Below are 18331 nucleotides of genomic sequence, written 5' to 3'. Positions count from 1 at the left end.
ATCAATACGATGATGGCCACTTAGCCTTCAGATAGAGGAAGACACAACACTTCTAACGTCCCAGGTTTCAGCTGTGCGTAACGAACTTCGTGTGTTTTTAAACTCTGCTTCGCAACGGTTTGGAAACTGCGCGATCTTTCCGCTCAAGATTTTTTTTTTTTGTTTATGAGCTGCTGCGAATGTCAAGTTTATCAACCACTGCATGTTATTTTAAAGTTTGACACATATTTGAAACTTTATGCATCAAATCATCTGCATTGTTCAAGACTAACTGAATTTTTTTGTAATGTTCTTAAAATGTAATAGCAATTACCGAGGCCGGTTTCCACTCTTAAAATAGGGTTATTCGCATTTTTTAAGTAAACAGTTTTGTTTTACTGAATTTATCGCCGGAGTTTTACTGAAGAAGCAGTTGAAATTGGTTTTGTTTTTAAATTTGCCCTCATATCGTGAATATTGATTAAAAATAATTTAATGGACACACTCCGTTACTATTTTCACTGATTGTCATGTAAACCCATAAAGAATGGGCATGAAAGATAAGTACTGTGCTCACAGAGAACAAGTCATCACCAGATTCCATAGACGACCGATATTCCCGCCAAAGGAACGCAGTCTGAAACAAATAATTACAGCATAGACGAAGATAGCTGGCTGACGACGAGAAAAAGAACAATTAATACAGGAATAAAAACAGCTTGAACGACATGGAAACAGACAATCTTGACCATACAGAGAAAACACCACATACGGACTCTGCAGGCTTACACGACAGAACAGTTGCGACGTTTCGGTAACTGGCATCCGCTCCCATCGTCAGGCACAAACAGACTGGTTGCTGACGTTGGAAAACAAGAGGATTATATATCATGTGTTCGACCCATGATTTTAGCTGTTTTAAGTGAAAACACAGGAAAATATTAGTAATGAATATTTTTGCAAGACTGATTGCGCCAATTTCACTGCTTAGAAGTTCATTTTCGGTCCTTCCACGACTGGGCAAAGTACACTAAAATTGGCATATATTGTTCTTTCGTTTAAATTATCTAGTAGGTATGATGTTAATACTGCAAAACCCAATGTTGCATTTAACACTAGTAAATGATCCAGGAATTGAACCCAGATCCTCCTGAAGCGAGTTACCTGAACACTATATTACCTGGACAAATATTGGCAAATGCATAAAACACGACTTTGTAACATGTTTTTGGCGTTCTAGTCCTGTCTCGTGACATCACATTCGTCAAACTTATGGCAGCCTTACCTTAGCAAACATAATGTGCGAAAGATGTTGGCTGTAATCATTCTCACCAATACTTCGGGTAGTATTTATCTCGTGAATACTGGCTAATGTTTGGTTCGATTCAAATTTTGGGTGTGATTTAGAATAAATTAGCACCCAGTGTATGCAATATCAGAAATCTTGGCTTCTCTTTTAACATGCACTCTAAATCTCTTATAAAGCTGAGAAAAACTATTATAGTTCTATGTATTTTATTTATAAACAAAAATGCTCCCAAATGAGTATTTACTTACATATTTTGACTTATTTATGTTATAATTCTAATGTAAAAGAAGTATAATGCTCAGTTTCAGACTTGATGATGTACACAAACGCTGGGATGACATATTTTCCCTCGTTTATTTAATAACTTATCGCTTATACATATTTGGCCTGAGTTGATTTACAATATTCGTGTTTCAAATAAAAAAATTTGATCAATTTTATTACAGTTTGTGGCTTATTTAGACATGAAATATTGCTGTGCAGTTGTCCTTTGTAGAAGAAATTATTGCTCATGTGAGTAGTATAAAAATATATTTTAATCTGTACCTTAAAATAATTAAGTACTAATATTATTCAAGATGGCTACATCAAACTAACTGAGTACTAATATTATAAAGCTACATCAAACTAAATGAGTATTAATGTCACATTATAAAGCTAGATCAAACTAAATGAGTACTAATATTATTTTATAAAGCTACATCAAACTAAATGAGTACGAATATTAGTTAACAAAGTTACTATACAAATCTAAATGCGAACTTACCTTGTTCGAACAACCCGCAGAGTGTTAGACACAGGATGGCGATCACTGGAAAAATACAAAGAAAAAATTACACAGTTATAACTACAGCTTAAAATTTACAACTACATCACAAAAGTCACCTATAAAATACCAATTGTAGACGGTACTACACAGCAGCTCTAGTCATTCACGTTGAGCTTATTCACGATTGGATTAACCATCCGGGCCTTCAGAAAGAAAATGGCACCTGAATGGCCAACAGCTCCAACCAATCAGGAGGCACGCTCTTCGCAGATAATGTTGTTTCATGGTAGGGGAAACAACACACAACCTCATCAGGCAACTGCTACCCACATCTACAGAAACTTCAGCTTTTTTTTTTTTACGTATTTGACGCGGTTACGGCCCACAAGCTAATAGTAAATTCATACAATATTCGTGAAAACATGTGAAACTTATTGCTACGATATAGTGACGTAACAATTACAATATATTGTTCTTTTGAAGCACAGTGTAAGCTTACCAATCATAGTCTCTGTCATAATATGAAAAATAATTTCAGTTAGGAATACTGTAATTGCTAAATTATAGTACAGAATTATAAGTTAAGGTACATGAAAATAATAATTTTTACCGCTATAGTAAGGAAAACTTTATCTTATAATAAAAAGTCCAAGAATGTAAAAATAAGTTTAATTGGTTAAAAAAAAATTGTAAACCGTAGTACTAAAATTTTAAAAAAAATGACGACTTGGACGGTTTTGTAAAAGTTTATACCAAAAAAATTTTACATCACATGCTATAGCTTATAATTAATTTTTAATTAAATAAAGTTTTTTAAAAATTATTAAAACAACATTAATATTTATATTTTTAATTTTACTTAACTACAAAATAAAAACTATAAAACGTCCATCTTAGAGTTATAAATAATAGCAAAAATTTAAAAAAAAGTCTGATTCCTATGAATATTTGTACGATGCGTGACAGGTAGATTTTAACTGATTTCGTTTATATCGTTTCGCTTCTTATTACAGGAGGCCATTTTTCCGCAATATAGAGTTTCGAAATTATTATCCATGCAAGCACCAACCTTATACGAACCAAACTTGCCTCTGACGTTGAACAATGCTTTAGTATATTAATAATATTAGTCCTTTAAAATAAACATGGGTGCCTTACTTAGATATAAAGGGACATATTGAATAACTCCCGTTAATTAAACCATGGGTCGTCACACGATATTCGCGCGGGAGAAGCAGTCGGCGGCAGGCAGGGCGAGCCGTGTTTACGAATACGACCGCTAGTCAGCGCTGCTCTCGCCATGCACCGGTCATCCGAGAACAACGTCGGATACGGAAGCGCGCTTCGCTCCCTGCTCGGGCCTAATTGCGTTCCATTACCTTTTTTTTTTCTTCTTTTTTTAAAGAACTGAAAACTTCATCAACTTTTCCTTTTCACCAGGAAATTTTCCTCTTTTTATATTTTTTAAAACAAAATTTTATACCTTCCTCCACTAAGCACTAAGTAAAAAAACCCAGAAATTATTATGTTTCTAGTGTTAAAAAAATATATATATAATTAAAGTATGATTCTCCAATGAAATTTCCGCTAATAATTTCAGATATGATAATTTTTTTTTCATTTTCATTCGGTATCAATTAATATTTTTTGTAGATACACGTCTGCTTTACGTTTATGACTGCCCCAAATATTTTTCTTCAAATCTTGGACTACAAGTAATAAACAGAGAGCAGTAACGTGAACAGATCACGTGTAACACAGCTGACTGCAACAGCCAATAAGCACACGCTTAATCAGCTGTGGTACCAATAGGACAGTGAAGCCTTGCCCGAAGTGAGAACGGCGAAATAACGTTAGCTTTGCTAATATTAGCGAGGAGGATATACAGAAGAAAAAAAGTTTTTTTTTGTACTATTACAAAAAATTCCTTTGCCAAGAAATATATGTAATACTAAAAGAAATATATTCTAACGTTTTATTTACATGCCTACGGTTAATTTTTGCACGAATGAAAGACTTTTTTTTTCGAGATAACACTGAGCATTTCTTACGGAAATTGGCGCAAAGTTTTATTCATTTTTAATTGGCGTTGCATTCACGCATAATTTTTTTTTCAAACCATCATTTCGTTGCACTGCGCTTATGTGCGATAATTCCCTGGAAAGAATGCGAACTTAGTATTACTGCGAACACTATTTTTTTGTGTACAGTTTTTTTTCGTGTGGATGTACGAATTTTTACAATTATGTATCTCTGTAATTTCACATAAACATTTATATTCCATTTACAAACAAAAATGTCAGCGTATGCAAGAAATGGATATGATTTCCTTACCCACCGAGCACACATGAATAGGGGCATGTCTTTTTCGCGAAAATATTTTGAAACTAACTGAGAGTTAAAACACTGTAACATCGTCTGTGTTTCGTGATTGGTCGAGTTTTTTTCAGGTGTATGTCATGCCGTCAGCACACCAATCACAGTACTTATGTGAGGAGGCAAACGCTCCCTGAATGGCTCGGGGTCAAATAAGGCAAATACATACGTCTCTTGCTGACAGCCGCCAATCGCAAGGATGAAACTGCTAGCGCAACCATAACTAATTGCAATCTAATAGGCGTTCAGTTTTATTCGCGAAAAATGCCTGCCCCTACACATGAATAATCAGTTTAGTGTTCGCGCGCGCGAAATACATGAGGGGAGGGGGAGGGAAGGGACGGACAGTAACGGAATGTGGTGGACCCTCTAACGGTTCGCCTCCGACGAAAGGAATTAGCGTGGGTGAAGCCCGTGGAGGGGGGCAGTTGGGGGAGGGGGGGGGGGGGAGTAAACTGGCCAGTGGCCGGGTCGGGGTCCGGACAAACGGAATCCATTAAAACGGCCAATAGGAGTTCGCGAGAGAGCGCGCAGCGCCGGCGACAAAGGCTGCGACGGCCGTTGACGGCGGTCGAGATCGCCGCTAGAGGGATCCCTGATCGCGCCGGTCACATACGCCAGGCCGCGGGGAAAAAAAAAAAAGAAATTTAAAAAAATTAAAACACACACACACGTACGCTTGTTGCATTCGCATTCCTCTTGAAGCTGCGAAAAGATTTTTTTTTTTCCTTCCCCCTTTAACATCCTCAATAGTTTGTATCCTTTTTTCACCATCAATCCATTATATTTTTTTTTTACTTTCGAAGTTATACTTCTTTGGGGGAGATTATTAAAAAAAAAAAAAAAAAAAAAAAGGAATATGACGAGAGAGAATTTGTACTGTGCGCGCGCAGCATTAAACAAAAATAAATTGACAGAATGATAAAATACTAGTGTGCTTTTAAATCTTATACCTCGGTGATTGCCATTTGATATTACTTTTATTTATTGTGAATGTTAGCGATAAAAGTTGTCTTTATAAACTTTTTTCAAATGTATTTATATAAGTGATGTTATTTTCTCGTATGTATAATTAAGTATAATTATATATTGTTATTATTTAATTAATTTAAAATAATTATTAATTATAATACACATTCAGAATATTTATTTTTCATTAAAATTTATCGTTATTTTACTAAATTAAATAATTAATATTATACACGTGTTTATATTAGGTACTGAGTATTTATTTGAACTTTTTAATTTTTTGGAATTTGTACTTTTTAACAGTTTTTTTAATCAACCAGTCGTTTTATTGTTTTATTTCTATTAATTATTTTTATGTCAAATTAAAGTTAGTATTTTTAATTGCATGCAAGTATTACTTCTAACGCGGGTTCCTAAGCACACGCACCCATTTTTTTTTACCCACATACAATTCTGCTAACAGCTGGTAATCAACAATTACGTGACCTTCATACACCCACATTAAACGTTTCCTATCGTACTGAATGATCTTAAAAGTAGCGCCACGTGTTCTCTTGTTGCAAATACACTTACAATACGAAACTCGGGCACGAAATTTAACCTAGAATTCTATAAAAGAATGCGCGAGCGTGATGAATATAAACTTCGAATTGTGTTTTCAACTACATTTCTGGACGCGAATCACACGTAGTTTCCGCACCCGCCGCTAGAATGTGACATTCTTTGCCGGAGTAGCTGCGTCGATTATCAATTCACTCGATTTGCAGAACGAAAATTTTAAAATACACAATGAAAAATCCTTGATAAAAGCGTTTTTTTTTGGGGGGGGAAGGTTTCTTGTAAAAAATAATAAACCCTTCGGCTTTGGAAACTGATTATCGACAAGGAATTTTATTGAAATAAGAGGCCATCTTGTTAAAATTCATTGAAAAGTTGATGTTCTAAAGTTGCTCTTTGGCTTTGTTAACTTTGGTTCGCGCCATCCACCACAGATGGCATCACCGGTGGTTACACATTTCAGGTCCTTGCACGAAATTTCTCCCGTGACAAATGCCGTGCAAATTCGCCGAGTCTCTAACCACGTCATCCAGTGACCAGCGGGCTCCATTCTGCCGCGGGCTCTGATTGGCCAGCGCGCCTTGTCCCCACCCCCCTACCCCCAAACTCCGAGTAAAGCCCGCGGAACGCCCAACGCACACAGCCAGGACATTGCACGCGCAGCTGGTTCGACGAGTAACAATGGTGTGGACGGGTAAAATGGCGCTCATTGTTCACGGGGATCGAAAAGGGGGGTATGGGGTAGGTTTGGGTCAGCTCGCGGCGGGTCAAAAGGGGTTCTCTCTCGTTGGTAATCCGGGCCTTTGGGACACAGATAGAGAGAGACAGACAGACAGACAGAGAGAGAGAGAGAGAGAGAGAGAGACTGGCTTTCCCTCCTGTCTGACGGTCAAATATTCATCGTTCGTCCCGAAACTGTTCGGATATCTCCGACCCCTCCCCACCCGTTTCCCCCACAACAGGAATGATTCGTAAATTATTACCGCACACGTGAGCTGTCACGTGGTGTTCTTTGAACGCCAGAGTGGCAATTTGTCGCGACTCCCCTCGACGTAGACTCTGTGCCAGATATCCCGATGTTGGTACAGCATCCGGGAGAAGTCGCTTCGCCCAACATGCTGCAAATTTTTTTTTTTATGCGCAATCATATTAGCCCTCGGTTTAGGGCAATTTGGCAGGAGTGATTACGTGGATGGAACTGAAGTCGCGTGAAATGCAAATGTGCAACCACCGGTGCTGCCATCTGTGGCGGATGGCGCGAGATGAAGTTCACAAAGCCAAAGGGAAACATTATTGCTTCAACGTTTCAATGAATTTTAACAAGATGGCCCCTTATATAAATAATTAAATTCCTTGTCGATAATTAGTTACAAAGCCGAAGGGTTTATTATTTTTCCAAGACTGACATTTTTTCTCGCTTTTATCAAGGATTATTCATTAAATTAAATGAATTTTAAAATGATGGGTAGTATTTATATAAACATCCTTGTCGAAAATCAGGTCAAAAGCAGGAATTTTTTTTTCAAGTTTAATTTTTGCTTTTATTGGAGCCGTTTTAATATACAGTTTCAAATTTATATTGTTAATCTAATGATTCAATAGTTGACGTAGCTGCTCCAACAACGAATTCTTGCGGCGGGTGCGGAAACGACGTGTGATTCGCGTCAAGAAATGTATTCGAAAACACAATTTTTGTATATTAATTGCGCTTGACATTATGTTATAGAATTCTAGGTTATATTTTGTGTCCGAGATCTATATTATAAGAGTGTTTGTAACACGAGTACACGTGAATTTGCTTGTTTCCAAGGTTAGATGTTACACATCTCTTATTAGTACTAAAAGAGTCGCTCACATTTTTTGTTCTTTAGACTTTTGCTAATAACATAATTTTCATATGATTCATTTCTAAATTACTAACCATTTTATAATTTATGGTATATTTAAAACCTAAATTGTTACAGCTACTGTGAATGAGTGTAATATCACAGATTTAGAGTTGTTTTATCATTTAATTTTGAAGTGAAACTGTAGAAATTGGCTTTATGTGAGTGGCCAAAAAATATTGCAAGGCCAAAATTGTAATTACGTACATTTCCCTGACCTAAAACACGTAGCAGATACCACATAGTGTTAAAGGTTAAGGTAAAATTTTGCTTACAAAATAAAAAAGCACAATGCATTTGTAATAACACAATATGATGTTTGTAAATATTTTATTAGAATGGTGTTTAAGTATTGCAACATAGTATAGAGGGCGCTGCTGTTACGTGCACTGAATTTTCGCACACCCTGTTGGGCGTGAGCACATCCCGCATGCAGTGTGGGCTTAACTCGAGTCTTTGTAAGGCACGCGATGGCAAGAAAAAAAACCTCTGCCACTTTGGTGATAAGAGCCAAGTTAATCAAATATTCCGTTTGTGGAAGATCAGGGATTTTGCAGTACGTAATAATTCATCTACAAAGGGCTTCTCCCTTGAAGCTTCGAGCGGAGAGATTGCATTTTTATTTTTGTTGGTGTCACTTTCACCGGGTGAATCGCAGATTTTTATCGTGCATCATCAATTTAATTGTTTGTTTTTTTTGACGTGACAACGTCTAATAAATCGATGAACGCCGGCTGCACGCACGAAAAAGGATGACGCATTGTCCCGTTACGCACATTGTCCCGTCACGCTCATTGTACGCTTGCGCCGCATCTATCTTTCTTCCACTCGATCGGAACAACCATCGATTTGACTTTTTCGAGGCACATTAAACTTCAAACACTCCCATTCGTTTCCTACTTTTCCTATCATCCTCCTATCCTTAACAGAAGAACACAGATTGGGAGAAGTTAAATAACAAACATGTATAAAAGTTAAAGTTAAAATAATCTCTTCGTTAAAGTAATTAACATATTTTAATTAATGAGTGCAAATAAAAGTAAATTTATCAATTAAATTGTAGATTTCATTTCACTTCTTCTTTGTATCCATACAAAATAGTGATAAATTAATAAAAATGATTCAATTTTATTCATAAAACTATGGAATCATTTAATCAATGTTTTGTTATGACGTTGTCACGTTAAACTATCGTCCGTAAACCGACTTTTCAGACAACCAATTTTTTTAGGATAAAGGTGATGCTGAGAAATATACATAATTATAGGTCCGATACAAAATCCCTAGTAGTTACTTCAGAAGCAGTTATTTTTATCGTTTAGTGAAATTATTTTTAGTGTTATACTGTTCAAAATAAGTCAGTCGTGGTGTAAAAAGCACACTTTTATCGATATCAAGATGAATAATTCATCTAAGCGACAAATTGTTTTATTTATATATAAATGCCTGTTTCACCGAGTGTTATTTAAAACTTGGAACACCGGGATAATTTTATCCGGATAATACAGTAGCATTCAACTATCGTAATACTGTCCGTGTTTCCCCATAACTAATTCTTAGCCGGAGAGTATTTAAAATGCATTTGGGTAAACAATTCGTAACAATTGTTTCCTGATACAACAACTGTGGTCTAAAATTTATCGTCGATTCTTCGACGTATCCACGAAACTTTAACCTACGTATTCTTCTTCAACAGTGGAAAAGTAGGCAAATATCTCTCATTCCACCTACGTAGTTACAGTTTAATTCTCAGTAGGATCAGATCCCAAATTATTTTTGTGAATCGGAATCTTGGCTGACGTAACCGTGAGACTGTGTGGTTTCTCGGGGTACCCTCGCTTGCCCAAAAAAATAAAATCCTTTTTGGGGCACCAGTGATAAATATTTGTTTTTCCTCTCCATATCATACTATCTCCGTAGATTATTGTGGTGATAGCTATGATTTGGTTGCCATTAAAGCTCCCTGATATGTTATCTTTGAATTGGATTGTTTATAAAATTACACTAAAGACAATTATGGACAGTTTTGACTTAATATAGTAATAATTTAATTAATTCTGTCTTATACCTACTAGCGAAGAGACAAACAGGTCTTCACTGGATTTATAATTTTACTTCTTGAAAATTTAAACCAGTGCTTCGGAATCTTATAATAACACAAAAAATGTATATTTGTTTTGCCGGCCTAAGAACGAAATTTTTACTGTTGAAATTTTAGTAAGGAATTTCTGCTGAAATAGGACTAATACTAACAATTTTATTAATTCGTTCTCGTTTCTAAAATAAATCCAACACCATCAACACTCTATCCATGGCCTATATCCCGACGTCTCTAATGCACTTGATGTCTGAAGGACGTTAAATCAAAATCCATTCATGTGTTGTTCGCTACGGGCTTGACTTAACGCACTCAAGCCACTTGTGTGTGCTCATTGGCATATACCAAGTTTGACCGGCTTTTATTTGTTTGCACGTTATTCTGTCACCAATTAGTACTGGAAAATAACTACACATGATCTTAAACCTGTGGGCTAATCACCAAAGGATAAAATATGTTCGAGTTTGGGTTGTAGTTTGCTACCGAATGAATGTGGGAAATTTTCGCGTCTCTACTCATACACTACTAGAAATTACAGAACAGAAATTTACGGACATTTTCACGAAGAATTTAACTCAAACAACAAAAGAGACAACGTAATTTCAAATAACTTAATCGTCCTATAAACTACGCCGTATTTTCGTTTTCCAAGTTCCATGTTTCGTTCTAAACAAAGACAAACACAAACACGGACAAAATAAGAGTGTTCTTACTGTGGACATAACAAAACCTTTTTTTTTAGTTTTGTTGATATGCCAAGAATATTATTTTGGATTCATGTTCAAAGTAAATGAACTCAGTGTCCACAAAGTCGTAAAATTACTAATACACATAATTTGTATACAGCGTTCTTCGCGTATTAATGGTAAAAAAATTTTAACAGTGTAGATGAGACATTGCTTTCCGGATTCATTTCACTCCAAGCTAGGCCATTACCTTCATAGAGCGCTCATTGGTCTACAAGGTCAAGTCCTTTAGCAGTTTACAAGTTATTGGAGAACTACTAATTCTCCTTGTTTGATAACTGGTCCAGGGTCCTCAAAAGCGCTGTAATCCAATCACCAACGTGAATCAGATGCACAATGGCTTCAAGTCTACGTTTCAACCTAATGAATGCTCGAAACACATCATTCGTTCTACTCACAGAACTTCGCGTGAGGAACATCTTCCAACGTTTCACGTGCCCCTTCACATTATGCATCCAAGCTGGACAGTCATGCGGTGCGGGTTTGCTTTCCTCTTAACATTCCCACTTCAACCCAGTGACGTTAGCGAATATTCGCACTCGCATTCGCGGATACTCGCGTATCTCTTGACATTTGCATTTCAATTCACAAAATGCATGGGAATATTTTGCAAATATAAATGTCAGAAAAAAATCATATGTTTTTTAAATGCTAAAATAATAATAAATAAGACAAAAAATACCTTTCTGATCATTTTAACTAGAAAGTTTTTTCTTATTTTTTAAACTAACGTAACTATGCAATTATATCTTATGGCAATATTTTAAATTATGTAGTAGTTAGCAAGCTTTAGAATAAGTATTATAAATAATCAACTTTTCATCATGCATAGACTTCAAACTATCTGTTATATAACCGTTATTTTTCTTCCTTTTTTTTGCAAATATTCATTTTTAACACAGCTTGCATCTAGCTCGTCAGAAAATGTAAAAACTCCATATTCACTATGATTTTATCTACTCAACTTAAAAAATCACTAAACACACTCTAACCTCACTATTAACTTCTTCCTGTTTTCGATCTGTCATCAAACAAACAAAATATAGGCTTATTTCGGGTCAATTCGGCAATTCCCGGAATAAGATGTGAACAGTGGCTGTGTTGTGGTAGCTTCACCGGTAGTTCCGGCGGGCGACGCTAGGGCGAGCGTCAGTCGCACCAACGATTCGTACCAACCCAGGATTCGAAAACTGAATATTTGCATTCACGAATACCTAAAAAAAAAACTGACATTCGTTGCATCACTAGTCTCCGGATTAAACTGGGATAGAAGCATGGTTCGCCATAGGTTGCAAGGCATTTCTGTTGGTAGCGTAAAGTAATGTAGATTATAATTTTTTTTTAATTAAATGGTTTCGGGATATAAACTGAAATTGGTTAGACCTTCCTACGTTTTGGCTTTACCTAAAGCCAAAGTAGAAATAATCTCGTATGTGTAGATTGAAACTACCATCGTAGCGATATTCTGATTTAAATATTGTGATTGAAAAACATCCCATTATATCTGGGGGGGGGGAAATTACATTTAAATTTAGGCCTCTGTTTTCCAAATTAAAATAAATGACACTTGATATTTACGTTGAGTTACAGTATATATATATTTATGTTTGGCAATGTGCAAAAATACTTTCTTCAAAGAGGTCATCTTTGTGGAGTTCTGGGCTGCTGATCCAAATGCTCTTCCATATTTCCAGCCTTCGTAACCCCCGCCTTTGCCATTTCTCTGTGGAGAGTGCACAGTATTCCATCCACTCTAGTAAGTGGCCCAAGATTAAATTCCCAGATAGAGAGATATATATTATCCTCCCCAAATACGCGCAAAGTGATAGCCTCGTGCTGTATCCGACAACCTTGTTCCCGTGGCTTAGGACAGAGGAAGAGAGAAAAACATAAGATGAAATGTTAGTCACAGCGCACATGTAATGTCATAAATTTATAGAAAATGGAAAGTAGACCACTAACAATCCGGTCGATAATTCACTTAGCCAATGGCTTATTCATATGTAATATACAAATAATGAATATACAGGATGATGAAATTTATGGTATAGACTTAGTTATATGTTTTTGCAGGCTCCACCACAAAAGCTATTTAAGTCAGAGTCTTCTAAGTTATGTTTTATATTTAAGTGAGTGACTCTACCAGTGAAGACTCTTAGTTGTCTTTGCTTGAACACGATCTCAACTGTTTGCTTACTAAACCACAGGAACCAAATTATTCCTATTTATATGAAAAACCTATTTATGAAAACTCAAAGCCTTTTTCTGAGTTTCTCATTGTTCTATTAAGAGAAACAAGACATTATATACTAAATTTAAGTAATTATTAACCAATATTTACAGTTGTCCGTCTAAGGTATATTTTTTAGTACAACACTATATTTTTATTTACAAACAAAGAGACATAGAATAATTCATAACTCCATTAGCTTAAATATTTGGGCATTTTGTCTAATTTTTAAATATTAGTTTAAATAATTGAGAAAATATGTGTTTGATTTTTAAAAACGATCAGTAAATTTAAGTTATTTATGGTGACACTATATTGATTATTTTCGCAACACAAACTTTAAAAATAAATTTATTTTGCGTACTTTGTTTCTACTGTTCAAATCTGTACACTTCTGAGAAGAAGAGTTATAATTCCTCCATACATCATTTTAATTATGTTTTCAGATGTCTAGGTAATTATTTTTATATTCACGTTTCGCTTCAGCTGTCTACTAGAGCAAATAAAGAAAGATTAAACCCTTTTTTTTATCAACTACGCCAAAGTGGCCTGATATCGAAAATCAATTTTAAGTCTGAGTGCAAGTGTCGTCTGCAGCTGTCTCCTCGCAAGAACTTTTCATCTACCAGAAGGAAAAAAAAATTGGCATCTCCCTTTTTCCCCCCAGAGAACTAATCAAGAAGTATCTGACGTTAATATGCCATCTACACGTGGTGCCTGCAGCTAACAATACTTAACGAACATTTTGTTATTGGATGATTATAACCCGTTATCGTGAGAAATTGTTACTACTTGTTCTACCACGGCAGTAGCTACGCGATCATAAAAAAAGAGATAGTGCTAAGATATAAATTGTTAGACCTACGTTGTTTGAAAATCGTCAATGTTGTTAATTAATGGCCCTTTAAAATGTCAAAATATAATTTCAAGTAAGAAATATAAAAAATGACATTCATACATAACGCTCTGTAATTCTGGCTGATTCTGTTATTTTTCTCATCAATTACTTTTGAGTTTGAAATATAAAGACGTTTTACAGAAAGACTAGTGTTATATAAAATATTTTTGCTAGTGAAAATAATATTTTTATGGTAAAATATATCGCCAATAATTTAACGGCAGTACGAGCTTAAAAAACAACATATTTTATTTGAAGTTTTAACAAAATTAAAACCAAAACGAAGCTTGCTGCTTGTTACGAATAATTTGTATTTGGGGTAGTGTACTAGCAAGTTGAGTAGAAAATAATTTTAAAATGTATCGGTTTAAAACAGATCGATAGACGTCAAATGGCTTTCGTAAAGTGTAACGTCCTAACTGAACAACTACAAGCTGAAAAACTTACTATAATTGCTCGACAGGAGGTTAAACTTTCTTAAGAAGACTACACACCTGCAATAGCGAAAAATTAAGAACAAGAAAGGAAAGTTTTGTGCACAGCAGAAATTATTTTGAGTTGGAACGAATTAATCTTTAAACAATAAAATTTACTACTTTGTTTAGTAACTAGAACAATTATTTTGTATCAATGTTTTACAGTTTAACACCGTGTGATATGTAATGCAGAACGTTTGAATTAACGTATAGCTATTAGTAACTAAATACAATACTCACATTTTATGTCTTGTAACTAACCACCTTCACGTCCCTTCTTTAGAATTTTAAATAGCACTCCCATTGGAGAGGGACTTCATCCTGAAATTATTCACTCTTAGCAAATAGCCAAACACCAAATACTTTAAGCTCTGGAGTCGCCATTTTACGTATGTGGCTCATGCAGGCGAGAAACAACAAAGGATAACTCGCACTGTTCGACTGAAGAACTACGAATTCTAGCCTTCGGGTAAAATATATCTAGGGGCTTAAAAAAATTCACAGGTAAGCTGACAGCTAGGATAGATTGTACAGTCCTGTGCATGCTCGAGCAATTCCACATGTTCACTGCCGGCTGGATTAACAGACGCTTGGTCAAGTGTTTCTCATTGGTCCCGTGTTCTCCACAGTCTGAATTTTGATTTCTTACGTTCATATACGTAAAATAGAAGTTATTCGCCTATAAAATCATAAAGAAAACTAACAACAATTTTATCTCCTAGATTTTATGCCAAAAAAAATGCAAAATATACGTAGTCGAACCGATTTGTATTGTTAGTATATTACAAATAGAGATTGTAAGATTTAACGAAAAAAAATTAACAAAGCAGATAAAATGAGTACGCGTGGCAGAAGGGGCAAGTATTTATTTTTTAGTCTATCGTGAAAAGATAAAATAATTTTTCGTATATATAAATTTAATGCTAGATAGCATATGGTCTATCTATATCAAGTGCTTAAAGTCAACAAACCGCCTATTTAACATTCAAGAATTTGTTATATTCGCAGAAAAATAAAAAACTTTTGTACTTTTGTAAAATGTTCTATTAAAAACCAAATGCCAAGAAATAATTTATAATACTAAAATAAACATATTGTAACTTTCAACAACACATGTCTATGGTAATTTTTGTATATATGAAATAGGTTTCTCGAGATATTACCGATTATTGCTTACAAAAATTGGCACATAATTTTATATTTTAATCGATGTTTCATTCAGGTATAATATTTTTTTATATAACAAAAGAAAAAGTTAGTCGTATACTCAATAATTGGAATTATATTTTGTTTTATTAAGCTTATTTATATGCGTGGTTACTAGGAATGGTTTAGAAATAACTTTTAACTATTGGACGACACAAAGCATGAAACTGCCCGGGTAAGAATCCGAACCCAGTAATACTGCGAACACTATTTCGAAGTGATACAGTTGTTTTCGTGTAATACTGTTCCATTCACCAAAAAAATAAATAATAATCACACGACAATAGGAACTGGAGAAGAGAGAAGGATGGTTAAATATTCTCGTGGAATCTCCACAAGAAATTTTTTTTTCCGGGCTATAATCTCCCTCTCCCCCCCCCCTTTTTTTTCGAGTGAAGATGTCAACTACTTCCAAACTTAAAGAGGAGAGGGGGAAAAAAACTGAAGATGAGTGCGGAAGAGGGAAAGAACGCAGGAGAATGAAATATTCCCGTTGGATACACTCGTCCTTGTGGCTCGGTCGAGAAAAGAGGAGAACGTATTTCATACGTCTCCTGCTGCTGGCGCGAAGCGAGTAAGCCCCTCCCCCCCTCCCCCCCTCACGAGACGGGGCAAGAAGACGACATTAACGTCGAGGAACTGTCAGCGGTCCGTAGTAGCCCCTCCCAAGTCTTCCTTCATCTGCTGGGATTCGTAGATGTGAAAGCTGGAATAGCTACGCGCTTTAATGAAAAAAAAAAAAAAAAAAACTTTGTAAAAGAGAATGCATCAGCTCCTAATTTTTCTTTAAAGAAAAAAAAAGTTTGTCTTTCATGTTAAATTACAGATATTTGTACTTTTTTTTCTTTTTATTTTACAATTGCACGAAAACTACTGTATCACTGCAAAATTGTGTTCGCATTATTACCGGATTCATATTCTTTCCCGAGAATTTATTCTTTGTGCTGTCCCATTACCTCCAATAGTTAAAAAGTTATTTGTAAACCGTTCCCTGAATTGGCTTTCCAGTATCAACTGCGCGCATTAACAAGCAATACTAAACAAAATAAAGCTCTACTATTGAATATCCGATTATCCTTTCCTTGAATGATACATCAACTGTGATATAAAATTATGTGCCAATATTCGTTAAGAAATACTCAATAATATCTTTAAAAAATAAAGAAGGTATTTAATACATTCAAAAATAACCATAGCGATGTGCTGTGCGAAATTACAATATCTTTCTTGTAGCACTACAAACTATTTATTGGTAACTCGTTCCCGAAGGAACCTTTTTTAAGTACAGAACTTTTGTTTTTGTGTGGGAACGCAAATACTAAGAGACAATCTGCACTGAGAAAACTAAATCATGATAGAGGGACCAGAACATTTTTTTTCCTTCAGGATTTCAGTTAGAGGTTCATTCCTAAAAAAAAAAAAAATTAAAGCGTTTTAATGATTCGTGGCCTAAAGCGTTCTCTCAAGAACGGCACACTACTTTTGAAAGTTGGAGTTGAACAACTAGTTTATTACTAACAATACATAAAGTATTTAAGATGGTACACTGAGAATCTGGATAATATTTAATTAAACAAAGTTTCACAAACCACCGTTAAAATAATCGTTATCGCACCGTAATTTCTTTGAAATAATTGGCGATGACAAAAAGTCGGAAAAGTGCATTGAAAATAGAGCTTTTTCCCTTTTATTTTATTTCATTTTTTTTTTTTAAAAAAATCCAGTTTCAACGGAATTGAATCCACAGTCAGATCTAAGAAAATGAATAGTCAACCATTCACTATTTTATGAATACAACAATTCGTAACGGGCGGCAAACTACCTATTTTATATTTGCAGGCTGCAAGTTAGGCACACATGAGTGTGGCATGTACTTTGCGGGGGGAAAAAACATCGGATTTTACAGCTTACAATGACTAGGTGTCACGAATTAACTTCTACTGATTAAATCTTAGCCAAAATCACGAGGCGACACAATTTCAAAAAGGTTCCCAAATAATCAGAGGAAACGCAATAATTATTATAAGCTTTACATGGGCATATAATATTCTTATAGTCGTTGTACTTCCACATCCTTGACAGATTCGTGCTGAAAATAGGCAGGCCCCTTCACAATTTTTTTACTGTGTGTTCATGAGGAGATTATCAGTTCGTATGAAAACTTCCAACATTCAATCTCATCATTTACGCATAAACTTGTCCATTTCAACAGACATGAGTAGTATAACTGTCAGCAGTAGGGTCATTCTCGTACCTGGCCTTGCACGTCAGAAAACAAAGATGACACGTGATATTCGCAGTTCAGTGTTGGATGCATTAACTTCCTGGCAATCATCGTGGCTTCCGCCCATGCAGGACAGTCACCTGAAAGGGAGTGTAAACTATTTTTTTTAGTTTCCAGACGACTCTACGTTCACCTGACATAACGCCATGCGATATTTGTTTTCCTTTGGGGCTTTACAAAATATCGTGTCTACGTTCCGCCGCTACCTAATGAATTGCCAGAGTGGAGACACAGAACTGAAAGAGGCTATTGCTTCCATTACTCCGGACCATTAGTGTGGGGGAGAATTGGACTTTAGGTTGGTTGTGTGCCGTATAACTAAGGCCATGCATTTTTCGCGAAAAAATTCAGAGACTAGTTGTAAGTTAAAACACTGTAGCACCGTCTGTGTTTCGTGATTGGGTGAATTTATTTCAGGTACATGTCGATTGATACAACACCAATCACAGTAATTCAGCGTGGAAGCAAACGCGTCCTGAGTGGCCCGGTCAAACAAGGCAACGTATTATCTCGCAGACGTCAGCCAATCACAAGGAAGAAACCTCTG

At 35.5% G+C, this 18331-nt stretch overlaps 1 protein-coding gene across 1 annotated transcript in view; it reads right to left on the bottom strand.

The window, feature by feature from the left end:
- LOC134539720 (membrane frizzled-related protein) overlaps positions 1-18331 on the bottom strand; it is a 529102-nt gene that overhangs the window by 303556 nt on the left and 207215 nt on the right. Inside the window, exon 2 of the mRNA XM_063381959.1 lies at positions 2055-2099. Within this exon, the coding sequence (XP_063238029.1) occupies positions 2055-2099 (45 nt within the window). The remainder of the gene's footprint in view (positions 1-2054; positions 2100-18331) is intronic.

The sequence above is a fragment of the Bacillus rossius genome, chromosome 15, assembly GCF_032445375.1.
Source record: "Bacillus rossius redtenbacheri isolate Brsri chromosome 15, Brsri_v3, whole genome shotgun sequence".
Lineage (NCBI taxonomy): Eukaryota > Metazoa > Arthropoda > Insecta > Phasmatodea > Bacillidae > Bacillus > Bacillus rossius.
Note: the sequence above shows the minus strand (reverse complement) of the source record. Positions and strands in the feature narration are given on the sequence as shown.